The 23,944-nt window shown below is 48.4% G+C and overlaps 1 protein-coding gene across 1 annotated transcript in view; it reads left to right on the forward strand.

The window, feature by feature from the left end:
* Window positions 1-23,944, forward strand: part of LOC124711239 — a 101,348-nt gene that overhangs the window by 46,164 nt on the left and 31,240 nt on the right. The window contains exon 4 of the mRNA XM_047241199.1: window positions 13,246-13,464. Coding sequence (XP_047097155.1) covers window positions 13,246-13,464 — 219 coding nt within the window. The remainder of the gene's footprint in view (window positions 1-13,245; window positions 13,465-23,944) is intronic.

A 23,944-nucleotide genomic window follows, 5' to 3' on the forward strand; every position in this document is an offset into this window, starting at 1 on the left:
CCCGCCGTTCTCTCTTCCCCCCGCCGTTCTCTCTTCCCCCCGCCGTTCTCTCTTCCCCCCCGCCGTTCTCTCTTCCCCCCCGCCGGTTCTCTCTTCCCCCCCGCCGTTCTCGTCTTCCCCCCCGCCGTTCTCTCTTCCCCCCCGCCGTTCTCTCTTCCCCCGCCCCCGTCTCTCTCCCCCCCCCGCCGTTCTCTCTTCCCCCCCGCCGTTCTCTCTTCCCCCCCGCCGTTCTCTCTTCCCCCCCGCCGTTCTCTCTTCCCCCCCGCCGTTCTCTCTTCCCCCCCGCCGTTCTCTCTTCCCCCCCGCCGTTCTCCTCTTCCCCCCCGCCGTTCTCTCTTCCCCCCCCCGCCGTTCTCTCTTCCCCCCCCCGCCGTTCTCTCTTCCCCCCCCGCCGTTCTCTCTTCCCCCCCCCGCCGTTCTCTCTTCCCCCCCCGCCGTTCTCTCTTCCCCCCCGCCGTTCTCTTCCCCCCCGCCGTTCTCTCTTCCCCCCCGCCGTTCTCTCTTCCCCCCGCCGTTCTCTCTTCCCCCCCGCCGTTCTCTCTTCCCCCCGCCGTTCTCTCTTCCCCCCCGCCGTTCTCTCTTCCCCCCCGCCGTTCTCTCTTCCCCCCCGCCGGTCTCTCTTCCCCCCCGCCTGTCTCTCTTCCCCCCCGCCGTTCTCGTCTTCCCCCCCGCCGTTCTCCTCTTCCCCCCCGCCGTTCTCTCTTCCCCCCCGCCGTTCTCTCTTCCCCCCCCGCCGTTCTCTCTTCCCCCCCGCCGTTCTCTCTTCCCCCCCGCCGTTCTCTCTTCCCCCCCGCCGTTCTCTCTTCCCCCCGCCGTTCTCTCTTCCCCCCCCGCCGTTCTCTCTTCCCCCCCCCGCCGTTCTCTCTTCCCCCCCCGCCGTTCTCTCTTCCCCCCCCGCCGTTCTCTCTTCCCCCCCCGCCGTTCTCTCTTCCCCCCCCGCCGTTCTCTCTTCCCCCCCCGCCGTTCTCTCTTCCCCCCCCGCCGTTCTCTCTTCCCCCCCCGCCGTTCTCTCGTCCCCCCCGCCGTTCTCTCTTCCCCCCCCGCCGTTCTCTCTTCCCCCCCCGCCGTTCTCGTCTTCCCCCCCCCGCCGTTCTCTCTTCCCCCCCTCCGCCGTTCTCTCGTCTCCTCCCCCGCCGTTCTCTTCTCCCCCCCCGCCGTTCTCTTCTTCCCCCCCCGCCGTTCTCCGGTTCTTCCCCCCCCGCCGTTCTCTCTTCCCCCCCGCCGTTCTCTCTTTCCCCCCCGCCGTTCTCTCTTCCCCCCCCGCCGTTCTCTCTTCCCCCCCGCCGTTCTCTCTCTTCCCCCCCGCCGTTCTCTCTTCCCCCCCCGCCGGTTCTCTCGTTCCCCCCCGCCGTTCTCTCTTCCCCCCCGCCGTTCTCTCTTCCCCCCCGCCGTTCTCTCTTCCCCCCCGCCGTTCTCTCTTCCCCCCCGCCGTTCTCTCTTCCCCCCCGCCGTTCTCTCTTCCCCCCCGCCGTTCTCTCTTCCCCCCCGCCGTTCTCTCTTCCCCCCCGCCGTTCTCTTCTTCCCCCCCCGCCGTTCTCTCTTCCCCCCGCCGTTCTCTCTTCCCCCCCGCCGTTCTCTCTTCCCCCCGCCGGTCTCTCTTCCCCCCCGCCGTTCTCTCTTCCCCCCCGCCGTTCTCTCTTCCCCCCCGCCGTCTCTCTTCCCCCCCCGCCGTTCTCGTCTTCCCCCCCCCGCCGTGCTCTCTTCCCCCCCGCCGTTCTCTTCTTCCCCCCCCGCCGTTCTCCTCTTCCCCCCCGCCGTTCTCTCTTCCCCCCGCCGTTCTCTCTTCCCCCCCCGCGTGCTCTCTTCCCCCCCGCCGTGCTCTCTTCCCCCCCGCCGTTCTCTCTTCCCCCCCGCCGTTCTCTCTTCCCCCCCGCCGGTTCTCTCTTCCCCCCCGCCGTCTCTCTTCCCCCCCGCCGTCTCTCTCCCCCCCGCCGTTCTCTCTTCCCCCCCGCCGTCCGTTCTCTCTTCCCCCCGCCGTTCTCTCTCCCCCCCCCGCCGTTCTCGTCTTCCCCCCCCCCGCCGTTCTCTCTTCCCCCCCCGCCGTTCTCTCTTCCCCCCCCCGCCGTTCTCGTCTTCCCCCCCCGCCGTTCTCTCTCCCCCCCCGCCGTTCTCTCTTCCCCCCCCCGCCGTTCTCTCTTCCCCCCTCCCCGCCGTGCTCTCGTCCCCCCCCCGCCGTTCTCTCTTCCCCCCCCGCCGTCTCTCTCTCCCCCCCCCGCCGTTCTCTCTCTTCCCCCCCCCCCGTTCTCTCTCTTCCCCCCCCCCCGCCGGTCTCTCTCTTCCCACCCCCCCCGCCGTCTCTCTCTTCCCCCCCCCCCCGCCGTTCTCTCTCTTCCCCCCCCCCCCGCCGGTTCTCTCTCTTCCCCCCCCCCCCGCCGTTCTCTCTCTTCCCCCCCCCCCGCCGTTCTCTCTCTTCCCCCCCCCCCCCCCGCCCGTCTCTCTCTCGCGTCTCTCTCCCCCCCCCCGCCGTTCTCTCTCCCGTCTCGTTCCCCCCCCCCCCCCCGCCGTTCTCTCTCTTCCCCCCCCCGCCGTGATCTCTCTCCCCCCCCCCGCCCGTTCTCTCTCTCTCCCCCCCCCCCACGCCGTTCTCTCCCCCCCCCCCCCCCACGCCGCCGTTCTCTCCCCCCCCCACGCCGTTCTCTCTCGCCGTCTCCTCCTCTCCCCCCCCACCCGTTCTCTCTCTCCCCCCCCCACGCCCCGTTCCTCTCTCCCCCCCCCACGCCGTTCTCATCCCCCCCCCACGCCGGTCGCTCCCCCCCCCACGCCGTTCTCTCCCCCCCCCACGCCGTTCTCCTCCCCCCCCCCCACGCCGTTTCTCCGTTCCTCCCCCCCCCACGGGCGCGTTCACGCCGTTCTCTCCCCCCCCCCACGCCGTTCTCTCCCCCCCCCCACGCCGTTCTCTCCCCCCCCCCCACGCCGTTCTCTCCCCCCCCCCCACGCCGTTCTCTCTGCCCCCCGCCGTTCTCTCTGCCCCCCGCCGTTCTCTCTCCCCCCCCGCCGTTCTCTCTCCCCCCCCGCCGTTCTCTCTGCCCCCCGCCGTTCTCTCTGCCCCCCGCCGTTCTCTCTGCCCCCCGCCGTTCTCTCTCCCCCCCCGCCGTTCTCTCTGCCCCCCGCCGTTCTCTCTCCCCCCCCGCCGTTCTCTCTCCCCCCCCGCCGTTCTCTCTCCCCCCCCCGCCGTTCTCTCTCCCCCCCCCGCCGTTCTCTCTCCCCCCCCCCGCCGTTCTCTCTCCCCCCCCGCCGTTCTCTCTCCCCCCCCGCCGTTCTTTCCCCCCCCCCATCCCGCCGTTCTCTCCCCCCCCCCCCTCCGCCGTTCTCTCTCCCCCCCCCCCTCCGCCGTTCTCTCTCTCCCCCCCCCCTCCGCCGTTCTCTCTCCCCCCCCCCTCCGCCGTTCTCTCTCCCCCCCCCCCCCCCCGCCGTTCTCTCTCCCCCCCCGCCGTTCTCTCTTCCCCCCCCCGCCATTGTCTCCCTCTCATTCTCTCCCCATCCCCCCCACTGCAATCACTCCCTTCCCCCCACACCCCCACTCCCACTTCTGCCCCCCCCCCCCCCCCTCGCATTCCCTCATCCTCTGCCCAGTCCCCCACCCTGACCCGCCCTCATCCCTCACCCAGGGGACAGCATTCCATCTCACAAGGGAGTCATGTCGCTTATCCAGGATTGCATTCATACTCAAATCGTCCCACTGAAGGCCTGGTTGCAAGCTGTTATAGTCAGCATTTTCTTTCCTTGCATCACCTTTTCTCTTTAGTATGTTTACATCCCTCTGTCATTCCAGTCTAAGCAGGGCAGACTTTGTTCAGCTTAGTCATCAACTCCCTCATTCCCTTTTGCTGCTCGGTGACCTTTATGCACACCATCCCCTTTGGGGCTCTTCCAGAACCTGTCCAAGAGGTGCCCTCTTGGGTGACCTGCTCAGTCAACTCAACCTCATGTGCCTTAACACTGGTGCACCCATGGTCCTTTCAGACTTCATGTACACCTGTTCCCATTTGGACCTATCCTTCTGCACTGCCCAGCTTGGCCATCATCTTGAGTGATCCATTCTCTCTGACACGTACTCGAACAACTATTTCCTGTCTGCTGTCCATTCACGGTCTCCTACCCTACCTACGTGTAAACCAAATTGGCACCTTTCTAAGGCCAACTGGAGGCTTTACTCCTCCCTGGTGACATCTGACGAACGCCATTTCCCCAGTTGTGATGACCAGGTATAATACCTTGCAAATGTTATTTTTACTGCCACAGAATGTTCCATTCCTCACACTTCATCTTTACTATGCCACATTGTGGCCCGTTGGTGGATTGTGGAATGCTACGATGCAATTTGCATGTTGAGACGCGCTCTCTGCATTTTTAACCAGCATCCTATGAGGGTGAACTCTATTCGTTATAAGCAGTCGCATGTGCAGCGTCATCACATTCTTTGGGATAGCAAAAACAGCTAGCTGGATTTCATGTACTAGTTCTCCTAGCAATTCCACTCTCCCTTCCATCATGTAGATCAGCCTCCTACGACTCTCTGGGACCAAGGTCCCATTCCTCAGTTTCTGGCCCGACTGCAGCAAATGATGTCATTGTGGACGCCATCGCTCTCTACAACACCTTACGCTGCTATTTTGCAGAAGTTTCAAGCTTGACCCACTATCACCCTGCCGTCCTCCATTGGAAATGAGTGGAGGAGGCTCGAGTGATATTCTTCTCCTCTCAGAACCATGAATACTACAATGCCACTTTTACTCTGAGAGAGCTATATTATGCTCTCCCTTCATCCTGGTCTTCCGCCCCAAGACCGGATCATGTTCACATTTAGATGTTGCAGCACCTTTCTCTTGTGGGCAAGTTCTTTCTCCTTTATATGTACAATCACATATGGGCAGATGGCACAATTTCCAGATGCTGCCATGAAGCCACTGCCATACCTATACCTAAGTGATTATGCCAAACACTTTCTTTCTAGCTACTGCTCCATATGTCTCGCCAGCTGTGTTTGCAAGGTGATGGAACCTATGATTCATTCCCGGCTGATATAGTGGCTCGATTCTTGCAATTTACTAACCACTGCACAATGGGGATTTTGTGCACACTATTCTGCAATTGGCCATCTTGTCGCTTAGTCAACCCATGTCATGAATGGTTTTCTGCAGAAATAACAGACTGTGGTCATATTTTTTGATTTGGAGGAAGCCCACGACACCTGCTGTAGGACTGGTATTCTCTTTACTCTACACACGAGACTTCTGAGGCCGCCTGTCTCATTTCCTTCAGAAATGTGTAAAGGACCGAGTTTTGAAGGTACATGTGGATTCTGCCTTATTGGACACCTTCATTCAGGAAAACGGGACACCTCAAGGTTCCGTTCTGAGCGTTGTCCTCTTTGCTAGAGCCATTAACCCTGTTATGGCTTTCTCCCACTCGGCATCTCAGACTTCCTTTTCTTTCACAATTTCACGATCTATTGCAGTTCTCTGCGGACTTGTCTCCTTGAGCAGTGTCTTTGGCAATGTGTCAATCGTCTTTACTCATGGAGCATTGACAGTGGCTTTTGCTTTTCCACTGATAAAACCATTTGTATGAATTTCTAGTTGTGCAATGGGTTTCTTCCACTGCATTTACATCTTGGGCCTGTTGCTCTTCTGTTCGCTAAAACTTGAAATTCCTGCGGCTGACACGTGATAGAAAACTTTTTCTTGACCCTACCATGTGTCTTTCCTGGACTCCCGCTGTACCTGGTCCCTCAATATCCTAAGTCTCCTAAGTGGTACTTCCTGGTGAGCGGATCAGACCACCATCCTCTGTTTGAACCGATCCCTTGTCCGTTCAAGGACAGGTGTTTCGTTTATGCGTCTGCCCGTCTGTCGAGAGCCTTCTAAATCATGGAATCCATTTGGCCACTGGTGCCTTTTACACTAGCCCTGTTGATGGTCTCTATGCAGAAGCTGCTGAACGACTGCTGTCCTACTGCTGTGACTTTCTCCTCAGCAGATATGCATGCTGTTTGTCTAGCATGCCTGGCCATCCATCCTACGAACCCTTCTTTGATGACTCCTGTGACCGCCAGTATGGGGTGCATCTCTGTTCTGCATTATTTCCTGGAGTTTGCTTTTGGCTATTGCTCCAGCAACTTAACTTCATGCTACGTGCAGTTTTTCCAATGGGTATGAACCCTTCACCTGTTTGACTTCATGCAGTGGCCCGTGCTCCCCTTGGACTTCATTCGCTTCCTACGGAAATTACTCCAGATTCAGTCTATTGGTGTAAGTTTCTTGACCTTTGCACAGAACTTAGTGATAGTGCCTTTGTGTACACTCATGATTTTCTGACTGACTGTGGTGTCAGATGTGCTGTGTCATTAGCACTGAAGATTTTTGGTGTTGCTTTCTGGAACACTGCTAAGTATTTATAGCAGAGCTCTTCACTATGTATTAGGCCATGCAGTACGTCCAGTGAGACAGGCTTTTTAACTGTGTCATATAGTCCAATTCTATCTGTGTCCTTCAGAGCCTCTGTGTGCTGTACACAGTCCATCTATTAGTGCTCACCCTGGAGGGGGCCAATGTGATGTTTGTGTGTGTTCCTGGTCACGTCGTGCTGACAGGAAATGAGGCAGCTGACGCTGCTGCCAGGGCTGCTGTCCTCCTGCCTCGACCTGCTAGTTCTTCCATTCCTTCCAATGATCTCCATGTTGCTGTCTGTAAGCAGGTGGTGTCACTTTGGCATCACCGCTGGCCTTCCTTTCATGGGAACTAGCTCTGGGGAATGAAACCTCTCCCAGTGGCTTGGCCAACCTACATGGTCCTCTCACAGTGAAGAATTCATTTTAGCTAGGTTGTGTATTGGGCACCGTCGTTTCAGCCATCACTATTTGTTAAGTGGTGATCCCCCACCATTCTGTGCTCATTGTCTTCAACCTTCACGGTTTGCCATTTCATGACCAAATGCCCTTATTAACCACTTAAGTTTTACTATATGTTTGCCATCTGAGTTATCAGCCATTTTAGCGAACAGCACGTGGGCTGTCAAGTGTGTATTACTTTTTATTCATCATAGCAATATGACGAAGGACATTTAATCTTTAGTTTTGGACCTCTGTTGTCTCAGTGGTGTATTTTGTGGACCTTTCTCCTTTCTCCTCACTCTCTATCCTTTCATCAATTGGGCTTAATGTGTAGTTGCTTTTAACTCCTTTTTCATATTAGTGTTCTAAGGGTCTGACATAGGCGCATATGACCTTAGTTGTTTTTGTACCCTAAAACAAAACAAAACAAAACAATACACACAATTCAATAGAACATTAGATCACAATGTTTCATTTACTATCACTTACATATGTCCTGCTCCCCATTGTTTCCACTGGTTTCCTTGGAAACTATTAAGAACATGATGTATGTCCATATGATGTTTGTTTTGTTCAGAATTACTAACACTATCACCCCCCCCCCCCCCCCCCCCCCCCAAAAAACATGTACCTTTCCCCCTGACTCACACTGCACATAATTGGGATATCATTTGTACAAAGTACACCTGTAGATGAACTTCTCTCACATTCTTGGGGGCTTGATTCCGTGAAGGATGTTAGGTGAAGGGACAGATTTCAGGACCCTTGTAGGTTTCCCCATTTCAATGAAAAATCAACCTGAGCTGAATTCCTACCTGCCAGTAAATTCACTCACTCTTGTATCTGAAATCTGTGGGAAGTTCATGGAAAACAGTATTTCTTCTTATTACCGTGGAGAAAATATAACCGTGGATGAGCAACTGCTACCAAGCAAAACATTTCAAGCCCAACAAACTCATCAAATATGGTCTCAGATTCTGAATTATTGCTGGTGTAGCAAAGAAGCATCTATTTAATGCTTTCCCATCCCTCACAAAAAAAGATGTGTTTGGAGCGAAGCAACCACTCGCTGAGTGCGTGACTCCACATCTCGTGGAACCATTTCTAAATCAAGGAAGAAATGTGACAACAGACAACTTCTTCATGTCTCTTCAACTTGCTAAGTAGCTCAAAGAAAAGAAAATTTCATCAGTTAGTATAATGAACAAGATCCACTTTGAAATGCCTGATGAGATAAAGAAGTAAAATGTTGAAATATCGTGTCACCATCCTGCACCAGACTGGCAGCCCTAAATGTACCATGACTCTATACCAAGGAAAGAAGAATGGAAATGTCATGTCTCTGTGTACACTGCATTCTCAAGTAACCATAATTAAAGAAGGAATCTGAAACCATGACATTGTGCAGTGCAACAGACTGTTGGGTGGATGTGGTTGATCAAATTACTCATAAATATACTGCAAAGGTTGCATATAGGATACAGTTGATGCATGTCTTCAATATCTTGGAGATGTTGGCAATAAGTGCCTGGACCATATTCAAAATAGTAATAAACTAGAAAGTGGAAAGAATACTTCATACTTCAGTGGGGGAATGAACTCAAGGGAGTGAAAGAGCAGGAAGAACAACAGACAGGAGGAGAGGATACAGTTCCAAAATTGTCTAGAAAGCAGGAGAAGTGTAGCCTCTGCAAAGGCAATACCAGCAACAACTATGTGAATATGTGAAGTCCCACAAAGCTACACTACTGGCCATCAAAATTGCTACACCAAGAAGAAATGCAGGTGATAGACAGGTATTCATTGGACATATATATTATATTAGAACTGACATGTGATAACATTTTCACCCAATTCAGGTGCATAGATCCTGAGAAATCAGTACCCAGAACAGTTACCTGTGGCCGTAATAATGACCTTGATACGCCTGGGCATTGAGTCACAGAGCTTGGATGGTGTGTACAGATACAGCTGCCCATGCAGCTTTAACATGATACCACAGTTCATCATGAGTAGTGACTGGTGTATTGTGAATAGCCAGTTGCTCGGCCACCATTGACCAGATGTTTTCAATTGGTGAGAGATCTGGAGAATGTGCTGGCCAGGGCAGCAGTCGAACGTTTTCTGTATCCAGAAAGGCCCGTACAGGACCTGCAATATGCGGTCGTGCATTATCCTACTGAAATGTAGGGTATCGCAGAGATCAAATGAAGGCTAGAGCCATGGGTCGTTATACCTCTGAGATTTAATGTCCACTGTTCAAAGTACAGTCAATATGAACAAGAGGTGACCGAGACGTGTAACCAGTGGCACCTCATACCATCATGCCGGGTGATACGCCAGTATGGCGATGACGAATACACGCTTCCAATGTGCGTTCACTGCAATCTCGCCAAACACGCATGCGACCATCATGATGCTGTAAACAGAACCTGGATTCATCCGAAAAAAATGATGGTTGGCCATTCATGCACCCAGGTTTGTCTTTGAGTACACCATCGCAGGTGCTCCTGTCTGTGATGCAGCGTCAAGGGTAACGGCAGCCATGGTCTCCGAGCTGCAAACTTCGTCGAACTGTTCATGCAGATGTTTGTTGTCTTGCAAATGTCCCTATCTGCTGACTTGGGGATTGAGACATGGCTGCACGATCCGTTACAGCCATGCCGATAAGATGCCTGTCATACCAACTGCTGGTGATATGAGGCCGTTGGGATCAAGCACGGCATTCCGTATTGCCCTGCTGAGCCCACCGATTCCATATTCTGCTAACAGTCATTGGATCTCGACCAACGCGAGCAGCAATGTCGCGATACGATAAACCGCAATTGCGATATGCTACAATCCGACCTTTATCAAAGTCGGAAACGTGATGGTACGCATTTCTCCTCCTTACACGAGGCATCACAACAACGTTTCACCAGGCAATGCTGGTCAACTGTTGCTTGTGTATGAGAAATCGGTTGGAAACTTTCCTCATGCAGCACATTGTAGGTGTCGCCACCGGCGCCAACATTGTTTGAATGCTTTGAAAAGCTAATCATTTGCATATCACAGCATCTTCTTCCTGTCGGTTAAATTTCGTGTCTGTAGCACGTCATCTACGTGGTGTAGCAATTTTAATGGCCAGTAGTGTATGTGCAGAAAATGTGTGCATAAAGCTGTATTCACTTGTGTTGAATTCATCTTGCCGATTCCAATGACCTGAGTAAAAAATATAACAAAATCTTGTGTAGAACTTGTGCATGTATAATATAGACCATATATTTTACATGTGTCTGAGGGTTCTACAAATTTTTAATATATTAAAGTCTACAGTTCAGGAAACTTGTAAGCATGAACAGCAGTAAGATATTTTGTGTTGTTAAAATAATTAATGTATTAATTATTGTGTCAAATAATTATTGTTATAACTCACAAAACGGTATGGATTACACGCATTAACCTGATGTTATGGGACTGAAGGATACTTGTAGTGGTTTAGGTTAGTGAGATTGCAAAGACATAGTTCAAGGGAGCTGATAGTGGAAGGGAGGCATGGAAGCAGCTATTAAGTCATTGGTATTGGTGTATATAGCAATTGGGTGGCCAAGTTGGCAGTGCCCATTTGTGCATGTAGACAGCTGTTTAGTTGTCGTCTCAACATAGAATGCTGCACAGAAATTGCTACTTTAGGTGGTGATGGGAGTTTAAGCAAGCTATCTCACAGGTCAAACTGAGCTCTCGTGAATGAGTTAATTGTGTTTTCGAAGCCTAGGCAATTAGGAGGTTACCAACAATGATTGGTTCACAGTGAGTATGGGTTTTGCTGGACTTGTCGGATGATTGTCATGGGAAATTGATTTCTTGGATTACTGTTTAGGAAAGTGTCAGTTTGTACAGGCACTGAAAAGGGTATTAGCATATTAGTGTAACACCTGCTTCCCACCAGAGATGTGTGACTCTGACACCGTCTCTTCTTCCTTCATTATCTTCATTTTTCCGCTTCTCACACAACGCCAACAAACATTATAGCTACTCTCTCCCACCCAGTGCCCCTCTCCCCCAATCCCTGTTTTTGTGTGTCCATTTCTCCTAGTCTTGTTTGTTTTTGTTGTGTGTAAAGAATAAAACAAATACTGAGAGGAATTTCTTCAAGCAGTTAGCACTAGAAGGAATTGGTACTTCAAGTAATGTAAACAAATCTGTCGTTGAGTTGACATAAGTCCACGACAGACACTGCATGCCTACCTAAGCCAATAACATAACAAAATCTTGTAAATGTCTCTATGACAACACCTCAGTCTTGTCTCAGCTCTGTATACAGCTACTGTTTGCACGTAGCCATTACTGCTCCACAGTTGAAAGCTGGCAACAATGCTGTAACGTGTCAGAGAACTTCTTATGCCATCTTGACTATCGGAAGCCATTGCCTAAAGATTTGTTTACAACTAAGTTGAAGAATGGTGAAATGAAATAAAGATGATGTGTTGGCAATGAAAAGGAAGTTTGAAGTGGAAGTTTGAGGAGGATGAATATTGTGTCCACGTGGCACATAGCATTATTTGGGATATGCACAATCATAAATGACTTATTTATGGAAAAGCTAATTCAAATGTTAGATTACAGTATGAACAGTGCTTGTGTTGATCTTGCAAAGCAAAGCTGGGAGTTCAAGGTATACTAGCACAACAATGAAATGATGGAGGAAGTCTGCTGCTAATGGGAGTGTCAGATAAACTTTGGTTGTGCATTTCTGTGTCTCAGAAGAGAGTATTGATTTCTTTACCACTTTTGTTGCTGAACTTGCTGAGTGTGATATGCGACAAGTTACTGTAACAGCTACTCAAAAGAAAGTTGTAGGTGGGTTAAGAAAGGAGTGTTTTCTGCAACAACAACCATCTGAAGCTGATGCTGTCTGTTAATGTCGTATTCTGACATATTCATTGTGTTAAAAATGATGACCCTTGAAGTGTTTCTTCAGAGTAGGAAACAAATGGTAGTCCAAAGGGGCCAGGTTAGCTGAGTGGGAAGAAGGGTCAAACAATTTGGAACACAGACATCCAGATTGGCAATCAGAATTAAGAACATGTGCAAAGGTGTGATGTCCTTCAGCGAGTCAAAGAATGTGGCATAATCACCTCCTTTATAACTACAACCCTGAGACAGGGATTCTACCAACAGAATGCTATATGTTTGTACAAGAAAACAGGTGCCATAACTTCTGTGGTCGATTACTTGGTGCAGTTCCTTTGACCATAAATATGCAGCAGATTTTATCTTTAGTGTGCAACTGAATCAAAAACTTTTTTGCAGCATAAAAATCAATCAAAACAAAAGGATGTTTCAACTCGTGCATTTTCGTGTTCACTTCTCAAATGTTTTTTGGCAACCACTTCACTGAGAATGTTGTCATGTCGAGGACACTGATAGTAATGAAACCATTGTGCTCCCTAGGTACATCCAATACCTTAGTTATTTCTTTGGCAGATATTCGTTGCTTTTCAAGAATCTGTGTATGGAAAGTGTGAATTGTAGCCAGGTCTGCAGATGTTGTGGACCACCTATTGCAGCATTCATCTTCAGGAGTGAAATGTCCAGTTTTGAAATGAGACATTTATGTTTTGGCAGTGCTATAGGATGGATGCTTCTCCGTTAACAGTTGACACACTCCAGTGTTAACATTTTGTGCAGACTTTCCCTGCAAAACCAAAAGCATCATGATGGCCTGTAACTATAGGTATGAACCTTCTTGTGTCTCAGCCATCTCATAGTCTACCTGAAATTAAAAATAATTATTAGAATAGGAAGTGTGTGATGCATTTTAAGATATCAAGCTTTCATTTGTCAATCCTAATTGTAAGGAACCAAAGCCAAGACCTTTTCAGTCTCCCCTTGTATGTATTCCTGTTGCAAGAACAAAATTGGAAAATATTGCTAACAGAGACCATACTGGAGTTAGGAGTGTGGTGGCGATTTGTATATGTAACTGTGTTTCAAGATTACCATTCAGAAACGACGTGTGTTTAAGGGCTGATTAAGTATGTTAAACGTGTGTAGATAAGAATTTTTTGAAAACATTGTTCTGAATTTTGTGATTAATCTCAAACCCATTATTCAAACATAATTATTTCAGCATAATACGGTAGCAGAGAAAAGCAGTGGCAAAATGGTAGTTAATTTATCAAAATATATTAACAAATGAGTAATGAATAGCACTGATATGAGTATTGCTAAAATTTTTCACTTTCTACATCCCACTACATACAATATGATTGGTACAGAGAGTTTTAAAAGTAATTTGTAATAGCTGAAACTGTGAGCAGCAGGATGTTGTTAGAAACAATTGCTAGTCCTTCTTAACTTGATGAGAAAGAAAATGATATAAAAATAGTGTCACAAAATGCTGTATGTTTACTGGAGTCTTTATTTTGCAGCCGCCCACCAAAGAAGCACATTACAGAAGAAAAGATGGCTGCACATATGAGTCAGCTGAGCATCAGTGGGGACTACAGCCCACCACCAATATCTGAAGAAAAGCCAACAACCAGCACTGCTGCTGAAGATACGACCCTTGGCAGACGGTTAATCTTGTCTGATGAGTTGCGTGCATTGCAGAATGAGCCTATATTACCCCAGTCTCTTGTGTCTAAATTGTGAGTATCAACATGATTCTTGTTTGTATTACATCAAGACATTTTATTTTTTTTTCAATGAGATAAAATGTTAATATGTAGCATGCTTCATACTGCATTTTTGTCTCTCTGTGTAATCTACATCATTATTTGAGTATGGAAGGAGCAGGTACTGAATTGGTAAGAGCTGAATTGAGTGTGTGTGTGTGTGTGTGTGTGTGTGTGTGTGTGTGTGTGTGTGTGTGTGTGTGTGTGTGTGCGAGAGAGAGAGAGAGAGAGAGAGATGGGGGGGGGGGGGTAGTTTTTTAAAAAAAAGGGGGATGGTTGGGAAGGACGGGGGGCATCCTACCTGTCCTTTCAAATAAAAGAAATCAAAGGAATTATTCTGTAGCAACTAACTGATCCTTCTTTCTGATGAGTAGTTATTAGAATACAATTTTTGAGCAGTCATTCCTCTTTGAAGGTTACGAATTTGACTACTCACAAAGAAATGTAATCATTCTTGCAAATGGTATATTAAGATGGACTTAAAAAGTAATGCTTGCAAAATAACATGTGGAAAAGTCATTGATTATACCAAGAAAAATTACAATTCATTGCTGATTTTTCATAATTAGAGATTTCTTCTTGCACAATAAAAGGCTGGTGTTATCTGGACATTTGGAAATGAGTTTCTTCTTCTTCAAAAACTTGAGAGGAATAGAATGACAAGTAAGCTCTCAAGGTTTGGGGAAACAGATAATTGGAAGAATAAATCAGATGGTTGGTAACAAAATGTGCAAAACATTGGGGAAATGAAATGATGGAGAATCTTTTCATACATTTTCTGAACTTCTTTTATGTCACTTTATGCAAATGAAAAACTAAATGGTGGATAGGGTGTTGGGACTCTCTGAATCTAAAAGTTTGAAGATTTTTATAAACTTCTTTACTATATGTTCTCTTACATGGATATGCTATTATTGTAAGTTTAGTGGTTTAAGCTATTAAAATGTAATTTTAATTTCCATACACTTTCTACTATGACATATTCTGTCAGGCCAATACACCTCCAATTCCTTAATGACTCTAACTCTCATGCATAAAACAACTTCAAACATCTAATTACTTAACAAATGAGCAATATGATAAATATTTTATGTCAAGCATGTGAGAAAAAGTTTAGGAAAGGTTTGAGATAGCAGTTAAAGTGTGTTGCAACTCACTAAGTGCTCTCATTGTGAAATGCTGGATGAATGTAAGCTGGGCGATTTGTGCTTCATTTTAAGCAAAAGCTGTCCGCGGCTCGTGGTCTCGTGGTAGCGTTCTCGATTCCGGAGCACAGGGTCCCGGGTACGATTCCCGGCGGGGTCAGGGATTTTTCCTGCCTCGAGATGACTGGGTGTTGTTGTGTCGTCATCATCATCATCATCATCATCATTCATCCCCATTACGGTTGGAGGAAGGCAATGGCAAACCACCTCCACTAGGACCTTGCCTAGTAAGGCGGCGCTGGTCTCCCGCATCACTCCCCTACGCTCTGTAAAGAAGTATGGGACTCATCATCATCATCATTAAGCAAAAGCTAGTTTTCCACACAGCTCAGTGTTTATGACATAATATCTTCTAAACTGTGTTTCACACAGTGATATAATTTTGTAGGTATGTTCAGTGGTGTACACTGAGGTGGCAGAGTCGTGGGATACCTCTTAATATCGTGTCTTAAGTTTTGCCCAGTTTTGTGCGGCAACTCGACATGACATGGATTCAGCAAGTCGTTGGAAGTCCCCTGCAAAAATATTGAGCCATGCTGCCTCTATAGCCGTCCATAATTGCAAAAATGTTGCCGGTGCAGGATTTTGTGCACAAATGACCTCAATCATGTCCGAAGAATGTTTGGTGGGATCGGGTGAACTGTGTGGCCAAACCATTCGCTCGAACTGTCCAGAAGGTTCTTCGGACCAATCGTGAACAATCGTGGCCCAGTGACATGGCGCTTTGTCATCCATAAAAAAATCCATCATTCTCTGGAAACGTGGAGTCTATGAATGCCTGTAAATGGTCCCCAAATAGCCGAACATAACCATTTAATGATTGATTCAGTTGGACCAAAGGAATGCCATGTAAATGCAGCCCACACCATTATGAACCCATGGCCAGCTTGCACAGTGCCTTGTTGACAACTGAAGTGTATGACTTCATGGGGTCTGTGCCACACTCAAACCCCACCATCAGCTCTTACTATCTGAAATCGGGACTCGTCTGACCAGGCCATGGTCTTCCAGTCATCTAGGTCCAACAGATACAGTCACAAGTCCAGAAGAGACGCTGCAGGCAATGTCGCTCTGTTAGCAAAGGCAAGTGCATCGGTTGTATGCTGCCATATCCCATTAATGACAAATTTTACTGCACTGTCCTAGCAGATACGTTTGTCATGCACCCCAATTAATTTCTGCAGTTATTTCACGCCGTGTTGCTTGTCTGTTAGCACAGACAGCTCGACACAATCACAGCTGGTTTAGGCATTAAGTGAAGGCTGTCGGCCACTGTATTACCCATGGTGAGAGGTAATGTCAGAAATTTTGTATTCTTGGTACACTCTTGACATTGTGGATCTTTGGATTTTTGAATTCCCTAACAATTTCCGAAATGTTGTGTCCTGTGCCTCTAGCTCCACTACCATCCTGCAATGTCAGTGTACGCGGATACTGTCTGCAAACTACATTGCAAATTAGAGTTACTAGTAATGAAGAAGTGACTTAGACTATCATGCCTGATGCTGATGTTTGCATGAACAGTGAAAATATTGTAAATGATAAACTTTTTCCCTTTCATCATTTGTGTGGGGTGTCTGCGAGAATTTTTTTTAAAGGTTTGAAATTATATGTAAAGCTGATTGCAAGTTTCTGAGTGCTTTCCTTCTCAAATACTGGATGAATACAGTCCGGGTATTTGCACAGTGTCAGTTGAAGAAACATGCAGAGATTCTGACTGTAATACTTGTCATGTTGTATTAAACTTTTAACACGGTGTTATACCTCTGACAGTCAATATATAATGAGACCATTAAAATTTTTTAGATTCAGTCAATAATCATTCAGTATATTGAAAATAAAATCCCACAGAATATAGATACAGGTGAAGATGTAAATAATGCTTCAGGTATAGGGTGTTGTTGTTGTTGTGGTCTTCAGTCCTGAGACTGGTTTGATGGAGCTCTCCATGCTAATCTATCCTGTGCAAGCTCTTTCATCTCCCAGTACCTACTGCAACCTACATCCTACTGAATCTGCTTAGTGTATTCATCTCTTGGTCTCCCTCTACGATTTTTACCCTCCACGCTGCCCTCCAATGCTAACTTTGTGATCCCTTGATGCCTCAGGACATGTGCTACCAACCGATCCCTTCTTCTAGTCAAGTTGTGCCACAAACTTCTCTTCTCCCCAATCCTATTCAATACCTCCTCATTAGTTACATGATCTACCCACCTAATCTTCAACATTCTTCTGTAGCACCACATTTCGAAAGCTTCTATTCTCTTCTTCCACCTAATCTTCAACATTCTTCTGTAGCACCACATTTCGAAAGCTTCTATTCTCTTCTTGTCCAAACTATTTATTGTCCATGTTTCACTGCTTGCTCAATATACAGATTGAATAACATCGGGGAGAGGCTACAACCCTGTCTCACTCCCTTCCCAACCACTGCTTCCCTTTCATGCCCCCCGACTCTTATAACTGCCATCTGGTTTCTGTACAAATTGTAAATAGCCTTTCGCTCCCTGTATTTTACCCCTGCCATCTTTAGAATTTGAAAGACAGTATTCCAGTCGACATAGTCAAAAGCTTTCTCTAAGTCTACAGTTGCTAGAAACGTAGGTTTGCCTTTCCTTAACCTTTCTTCTAAGATAAGTCGTAAGGTCAGTATTGCCTCATGTGTTCCAACATTTCTACGGAATCCAAACTGATCTTCCCCGTGTTCGCCTTCTACCAGTTTTTACATTCGTCTGTAAAGAATTCGCGTTAGTATTTTGCAGCTGTGACTTATTAAACTGATAGTTCGGTAATTTTCACATCTGTCAACACCTGCTTTCTTTGGGATTGGAATTATTATATTCTTTTTGAAGTCTGAGGTTATTTCGCCTGTCTTGTACATCTTGCTCACCAGATGGTAGAGTTTTGTCAGGACTGGCTCTTCCAAGGCCGTCAGTAGTTCTAATGGAATGTTGTCTACTCCCGGGGCCTTGTTTCGACTCAGGTCTTTCAGTGCTCTGTCAAACTCTTCACGCAGTATCGTATCTCCCATCTCATCTTCATCTACGTCCTCTTCCATTTCCATAATATTGACCTCAAGAACATCGCCCTTGTATATACCCTCTATATACTCCTTCCACCTTTCTGCTTTCCCCTCTTTGCTTAGAACTGGGTTTCCATCTGAGCTCTTGATATTCATACAAGTGGCTCTCTTTTCTCCAAAGGTCTCTTTAATTTTCCTGTAGGCTGTATCTATCTTACCCCTAGTGAGATAAGCCTCTACATCCTGACATTTGTCCTGCTTAGCCATTTTGCACTTCCTGTCGATCTTATTTTTGAGACGTTTGTATTCCTTTTTGTCTGCTTCATTTACTGCATTTTTATATTTTCTCCATTCATCAATTAAATTCAATATTTCTTCTGTTACCCAAACATTTCTACTAGCCCTCATCTTTTTACCTACTTGACCCTCTGCTGCCTTCACTATTGCATCCCTCAAAGCTACCCATTCTTCTTCTACTGTATTTCATTCCCCCATTCCTGTCAATTGTTCCCTTATGATCTCCCTGAAACTCTGTACAACCTCTGGTTCTTTCAGTTTATCCAGGTCCCATCTCCTTAAATTCCCACCTTTTTGCAGTTTCTTCAGTTTTAATCTACAGCTCATAACCACTAGATTGTGATCAGAGTCCACATCTGCCCCTAGAAATGTCTTACAATTTAAAACCTGGTTCCTAAATCTCTGTCTTACCATTATATAAATCTATCTGATACCTTTTAGTATCTCCAGGGTTCTTCCATGTATACAACCTTCTTTTATGATTCCTGAACCAAGTGTTAGCTATGATTATGTTGTGCTCTGTGCAAAATTCTACCAGGCGACTTCCTCTTTCATTTCTTAGCCCCAATCCATATTCACCTACTATGTTTCCTTCTCTCCCTTTTCCTACTGTCGAATTCCAGTCACCCATGACTATTAAATTTTCGTCTCCCTTCACTACCTGGATAATTTCTTTTATCTCATCATACATTTCTTCAATTTCTTCGTCATCTGCAGAGCTAGTTGGCATATGAAATTGTGCTACTGTAGTAGGCATGGGCTTCGTGTCTATCTTGGCCACTATAATACGGTCACTATGCTGTTTGTAGTAGCTTACCCGCACTCCTATTTTTTTATTCATTATTAAACCTACTCCTGCATTACCCCTATTTGATTTTGTATTTATAACCCTGTATTCACCCGACCAGAAATCTTGTTCCTCCTGCCACTGAACTTCACTAATTCCCACTATATCTAACTTTAACCTATCCATTTCCCTTTTTAAATTTTCTAACCTACCTGCCCGATTAAGGGATCTGTCATTCCACGCTCTGATCTGTAGAATGCCAGTTTTCTTTCTCCTGATAACGACGTCCTCTTGAGTAGTCCCTGCCTGGAGATCCGAATGGGGGACTATTTTACCTCCGGAATATTTTACCCAAGAGGATGCCATCATCATTTAACCATACAGTAAAGCTGCATGCCCTCGGGAAAGAGTACGGCTGTAGTTTCCCCTTGCTTTCAGCTGTTCGCAGTACCACAACAGCAAGGCCGTTTTGGTTGATGTTACAAGGCCAGATCAGTCAATCATCCAGACTGTTGCCCCTGCAATTACTGAAAAGGCTGCTGCCCCTCTTCAGGAACCACACGTTTGTCTGGCCTCTCAACAGATACCCCTCCGTTGTGGTTGTACCTACGGTACGGCTATCTGTATCGTTGAGGCATGCAAGCCTCCCCACCAACGGCAAGGCCCATGGTTCATGGGGTGTATAAAACATATTCTTGTTGTAACAGTGAAGTATATTTTTGTGTGTTTTCTATCATTTTTTGGTTATATTCCTCCCCTCATTTTAAATAAATTTTTTCTTCTTACATATGGATCTGGTGATAACTGCCACTGTTGTGGAAATTTTCTTTGCTATGGGAGTATTGAGCCAACAGCCTTGCCACAGTGGTAACACCGGTTCCCATCAAATCACTGAAGTTAAGCACTGTTGGGCTGGTCTAACTCTTGGATGGGTGACCATCTGGTCTGCTGAGTGCTGTTGGCAAGTGGGGTACACTTGTGAGGCAAACTGAGGAGCTACTTGATTGAGAAGTAGCAGCTCTGGTCTCTTAAACTGACATATGGCTGGGAGAGCTGTGTGCTGCCCAGATGCCCCTCCATATCCGCATCCAGTGACGCCTGTGGTCTGAGGATGACACGGCGACTGGTTGGTACTGTTGCGCCTTCCAATTCCTGTTCGGAAAGAAGTTATTTTAGTTTATGTGAGTATTGAGCCAAGCCAGGTAATGGTTACTGTATGTGATAATGTTTTCTTTGCTTGATCAGCTGGATTTATCTTCCCTAGTGTTTGCCCTCTGTGTTGCCATATATTGCTTGAAGTGGGCAGTAATTTACTTGCTTACTGTCATTCATATATGGGTAAAAGTGAATTAGTTGTCTATCTGGAATTAGTGTCTTCCACAACATTTTCAGCTATTTCATTTTGGAAGTAGTGTATTTTTTGCTACAGAGACGTGAATTACCCCCCTGCGGGTTCGGGGGTAAGAATAGGCCCGCGGTATTCCTTTCTGTCGTAAGAGGTGACTAAAAGGAGTCTCAAACGTTTTGGCCTTCTGTGATGGTCCCCTGTTGGGTTTGACCTCCATTTTTCCAAATTCTTCCGCAGAGCGAGCCAATTGGGGAAGGGCACCTTACATGGTGCATTTTGTCCATCGTGCATTAAGACCTTTAGCCAGATGTCTCGTTGTCGCATTGCCGTCCCGCTCATTCTCCATCTCTTGGGCGAGGATGTGTTTCTGGGTTCAGTTTTCACTATGCACTGTGTAGTGTTGAGCTTTGCGGAGACGATGACTGTGGACTACATGTCACCTAACATCCAGCACGGTAGCCAGTCCATTGTGGTGGGGCCGCCATGTACCCTGTTGGTTGTAGCCCCCTGACAACACAGGGATCGCTCTACTGATGCCTGCGCTGTTAACTCCCCACGTATGCTAAGGAGTAGATGCCTATCCTCCTGGAGTATCGGGACTCCCGGCAATGGCCATCCTGCCAGGTGGCCCTTGCTGAGGCTGGGTGGCGCCCATGGGGAGGGCCCTTGGTCGGAGTAGGTGGCATCAGGGCGGATGACCCGCAATGAAGCGTGGTACATCATCTCTCGCTGGCGGCCAGCCACCAGCAGTCTCTAAGCGTTCTAGGGCTTAATTTAATGCTCATAAGTACGATCCGAAAACGATCCCCTCTCTGGCCACACCGTGGGAGGAGCGTAAGTCCCAGAATGCCAGTGACAGTTATTCGCCCCGGTTCCTAGTATGTACGAGATCTGATGGGGAGCCTTTTCTCTCTACAAAGCCTCAGTTCTTCGTAGAGCATTTAGAGGACAAGTTTGGGGAGGTGGAGGGCTTGTCCAAAATGCACTCTGGGTCAGTCCTGATACAAACGGCGTCCTCTGCCCAGTCACGCAGGTTACTTGCTTGTGACAAGTTGGGGGATGTTAACGTTACCACCACACCACATAAGAGTTTAAATATGGTCCAGGGTATTATTTTCCATAGGGACCTTCTTCTGCAGTCTGATGATGAGCTGCGCGCCGACTTAGAGTGTAGAGGTGTTCATTTCGTCCGGCAGGTTCATCGGGGTCCAAGGCACAGTCAAGTTGCTACAGGTGCCTTCATCTTGGCCTTTGAGGGTGATACATTACCGGAGAAGGTTAAGGTGATGGTCTACCGTTGTGATGTCAAGCCGTATATCCCTCCCCCGATGCGGTGCTTTAAGTGCTGGAAGTTTGGCCATATGTCTTCCCGCTGTACTTCCAGCCTCACATGTCGAGACTGCGGACGCCCATCTCATCCCGATACTCCATGTGCCCCGCCTCCCATCTGTGTTAACTGTGGAGAGCCTCATTCACCTTGCTCGCCAGACTGCAGAATCTTCGAGAAAGAGCGCAAAATCATGGAATATAAGACCCTGGACCGACTGACTTATACTGAGGCCAAAAGGAAATACGACCAATTACATGCTGTGAGACTGACATATTCCTACGCCGCTGCTACAACACCTGTGCTAGCCCCATCAGTTTCGCGAATTCCGGCCGGATCGATGAGCAGTACAACTCCTCCTGCCCCCTTGCCAGTTGGGGGCTCTACCCACCGGGTTGCTCCTGCGCCACCTACCTCAGGAGCGACACCATACCACCCATCGGGGGCGTCTGTCACCACTTCTAAGCCGGATAAATGTCCAACTTCTTTGGCTTCTCATGCTCGCAAGGGGTCCATAGGGTCCCTCCCTTCCCAGGTTTCCACCAGCGGGAAGGCTGACGACCGACAGTGGCGTAAGTGCCCACAATCAGCTGGTCGTAGTCCCGGAGACTGAATCAGTGAAGCCCTCCCAGCCAGTGAAACCCAAGGAGCAGTGTGAGAAATCTAAGAAGAAGAGCTCTAAGCCCAAGGAACTCGCGGTGGCACCCACCCCACCGCAACCCTCCCGCTCTGCGTCTGAGGACGAGGTGGAGATTCTGGCGTCTGCTGAGGACCTCGATCTCGCCGGTCCCTCAGACACCATGGATAGCACTAGCACAGGTGCTCAATCGGAGGCAGCAGGTGACCCAACGACGTAATCTGCCTTCCCAGTCCCATCGTCATGCCTTTCTCAGACATGGACAATACCATCCTCCAGTGGAACTGTAGCGGTTTCTTCCACCATCTAGCTGAGCTCTGACAACTTATCAGCCTTCACCTTTTCTTCTGGATTGCTCTTTGGGAAACTTGGTTTCCTGCAATGCGAACCCCCGCCCTCCGTGGCTATCGGAGTTGTTATAAGAACCGGGCAGCTTATGAAAGGGTGTCTGGCGGAGTCTGCATCTATGTCCTTAACTCTCTTCACAGCGAGTCTGTCCCTCTACAGACAGCTTTAGAGGCTGTCGCTGTTCGGGTGTAGACGCCACAGGCTGTTACCATCTGCAGTCTTTACCTTCCACCAGATGGTGATGTCGCGCAGCATGTCCTGGCTGCGCTGATAGCCCAATTGCCACCACCTTTCTTGTTACTGGGCGACTTCAATGCCCATAACCCTCTGTGGGGTGGGTCAGTGGCAACAGGTTGAGGCGCCACTGTGGAGCATTTATTGGCGCAGCTCGATCTTTCAATTTTAAATGATGGTGCCTTCACACCCTTCAGTGTGGCGCATGGCACATACTCCGCCATTGACCTTTCGATCTGCAGCCCTAGCCTCTTACCGTCTGTCCATTGGAGTGTGCATGACGACCTGTGTGGTAGTGACCACTTTCCGATCTTTCTGTCACTGTCACGGCGTCACTCTTCTGGGCGCCCCAGCAGATGGGCTATGAATAAGGCTGACCGGGACTTGTTCTCCTCCATTGCTGCTATTGAGCCTCTCTCTAATGATGACATTGATGCGGTGGTTCAGTCAGTCACCACCAGCATCATTACTGCCGCAGAATCGGCCATTCTCCATTATTCTGGGTCCCCTCGGCGGAGGACTGTGCGTTGGTGGTCGCCTGAGATCACTTAAGCGATTAAAGATCGCCGGCGGGCGCTCCAGCGTCACAAGCGACATTCCTCCATAGAACACCTCATAGCCTTCAAACGGCTGCGTGCGCGGGCCTGCCGCCTTATCCGCCAACGCAAGCAGGGGTGCTGGGAGCGGTATGTTTCCACCATTGGCCTCAATGTCTCTCCATCGCAGGTCTGGGCCAAGATTTGACGCCTCTACGGCTATCAAACCCCTGTCAGCGCCTCAGCGCTCTCACTGAATGGAGCAGTTTGTACTGACTCCGACGTCATTGCAAACAGCTTGGCAGAGCATTTTGCTCTGACTTCCGCTTCTGCGAATTACCCCCTGGCCTTCCGCTCCATTAAAGAGCGGATGGAACGTCGGAGCCTTTCGTTTCGCACCCACCATCCTGAATCTTACAATGTTCCATTCAGTGAGTGGGAATTTCACAGTGCCCTCGCCGCTTGTCCTGATACCACTCCTGGGCCAGATAGCATCCACTGTCAGATGCTGAAACACCTTTCAGTGGACTGCCAGCGATGGCTCCTCAACTTTTACAACCGTATTTGGGTCGAGGGTGAGTTTCCGTCGCAGTGGCGGGAAAGTATTGTTATCCCCATTCTGAAACCTGGGAAGAACCCTTTGGAGGTGAACAGCTACCGTCCCATTAGCCTCACCAACGTTCTTTGCAAGTTGCTTGAACGGCTGGTGAGC

Source organism: Schistocerca piceifrons, chromosome 8 (genome assembly GCF_021461385.2).
Source record: "Schistocerca piceifrons isolate TAMUIC-IGC-003096 chromosome 8, iqSchPice1.1, whole genome shotgun sequence".
Lineage (NCBI taxonomy): Eukaryota > Metazoa > Arthropoda > Insecta > Orthoptera > Acrididae > Schistocerca > Schistocerca piceifrons.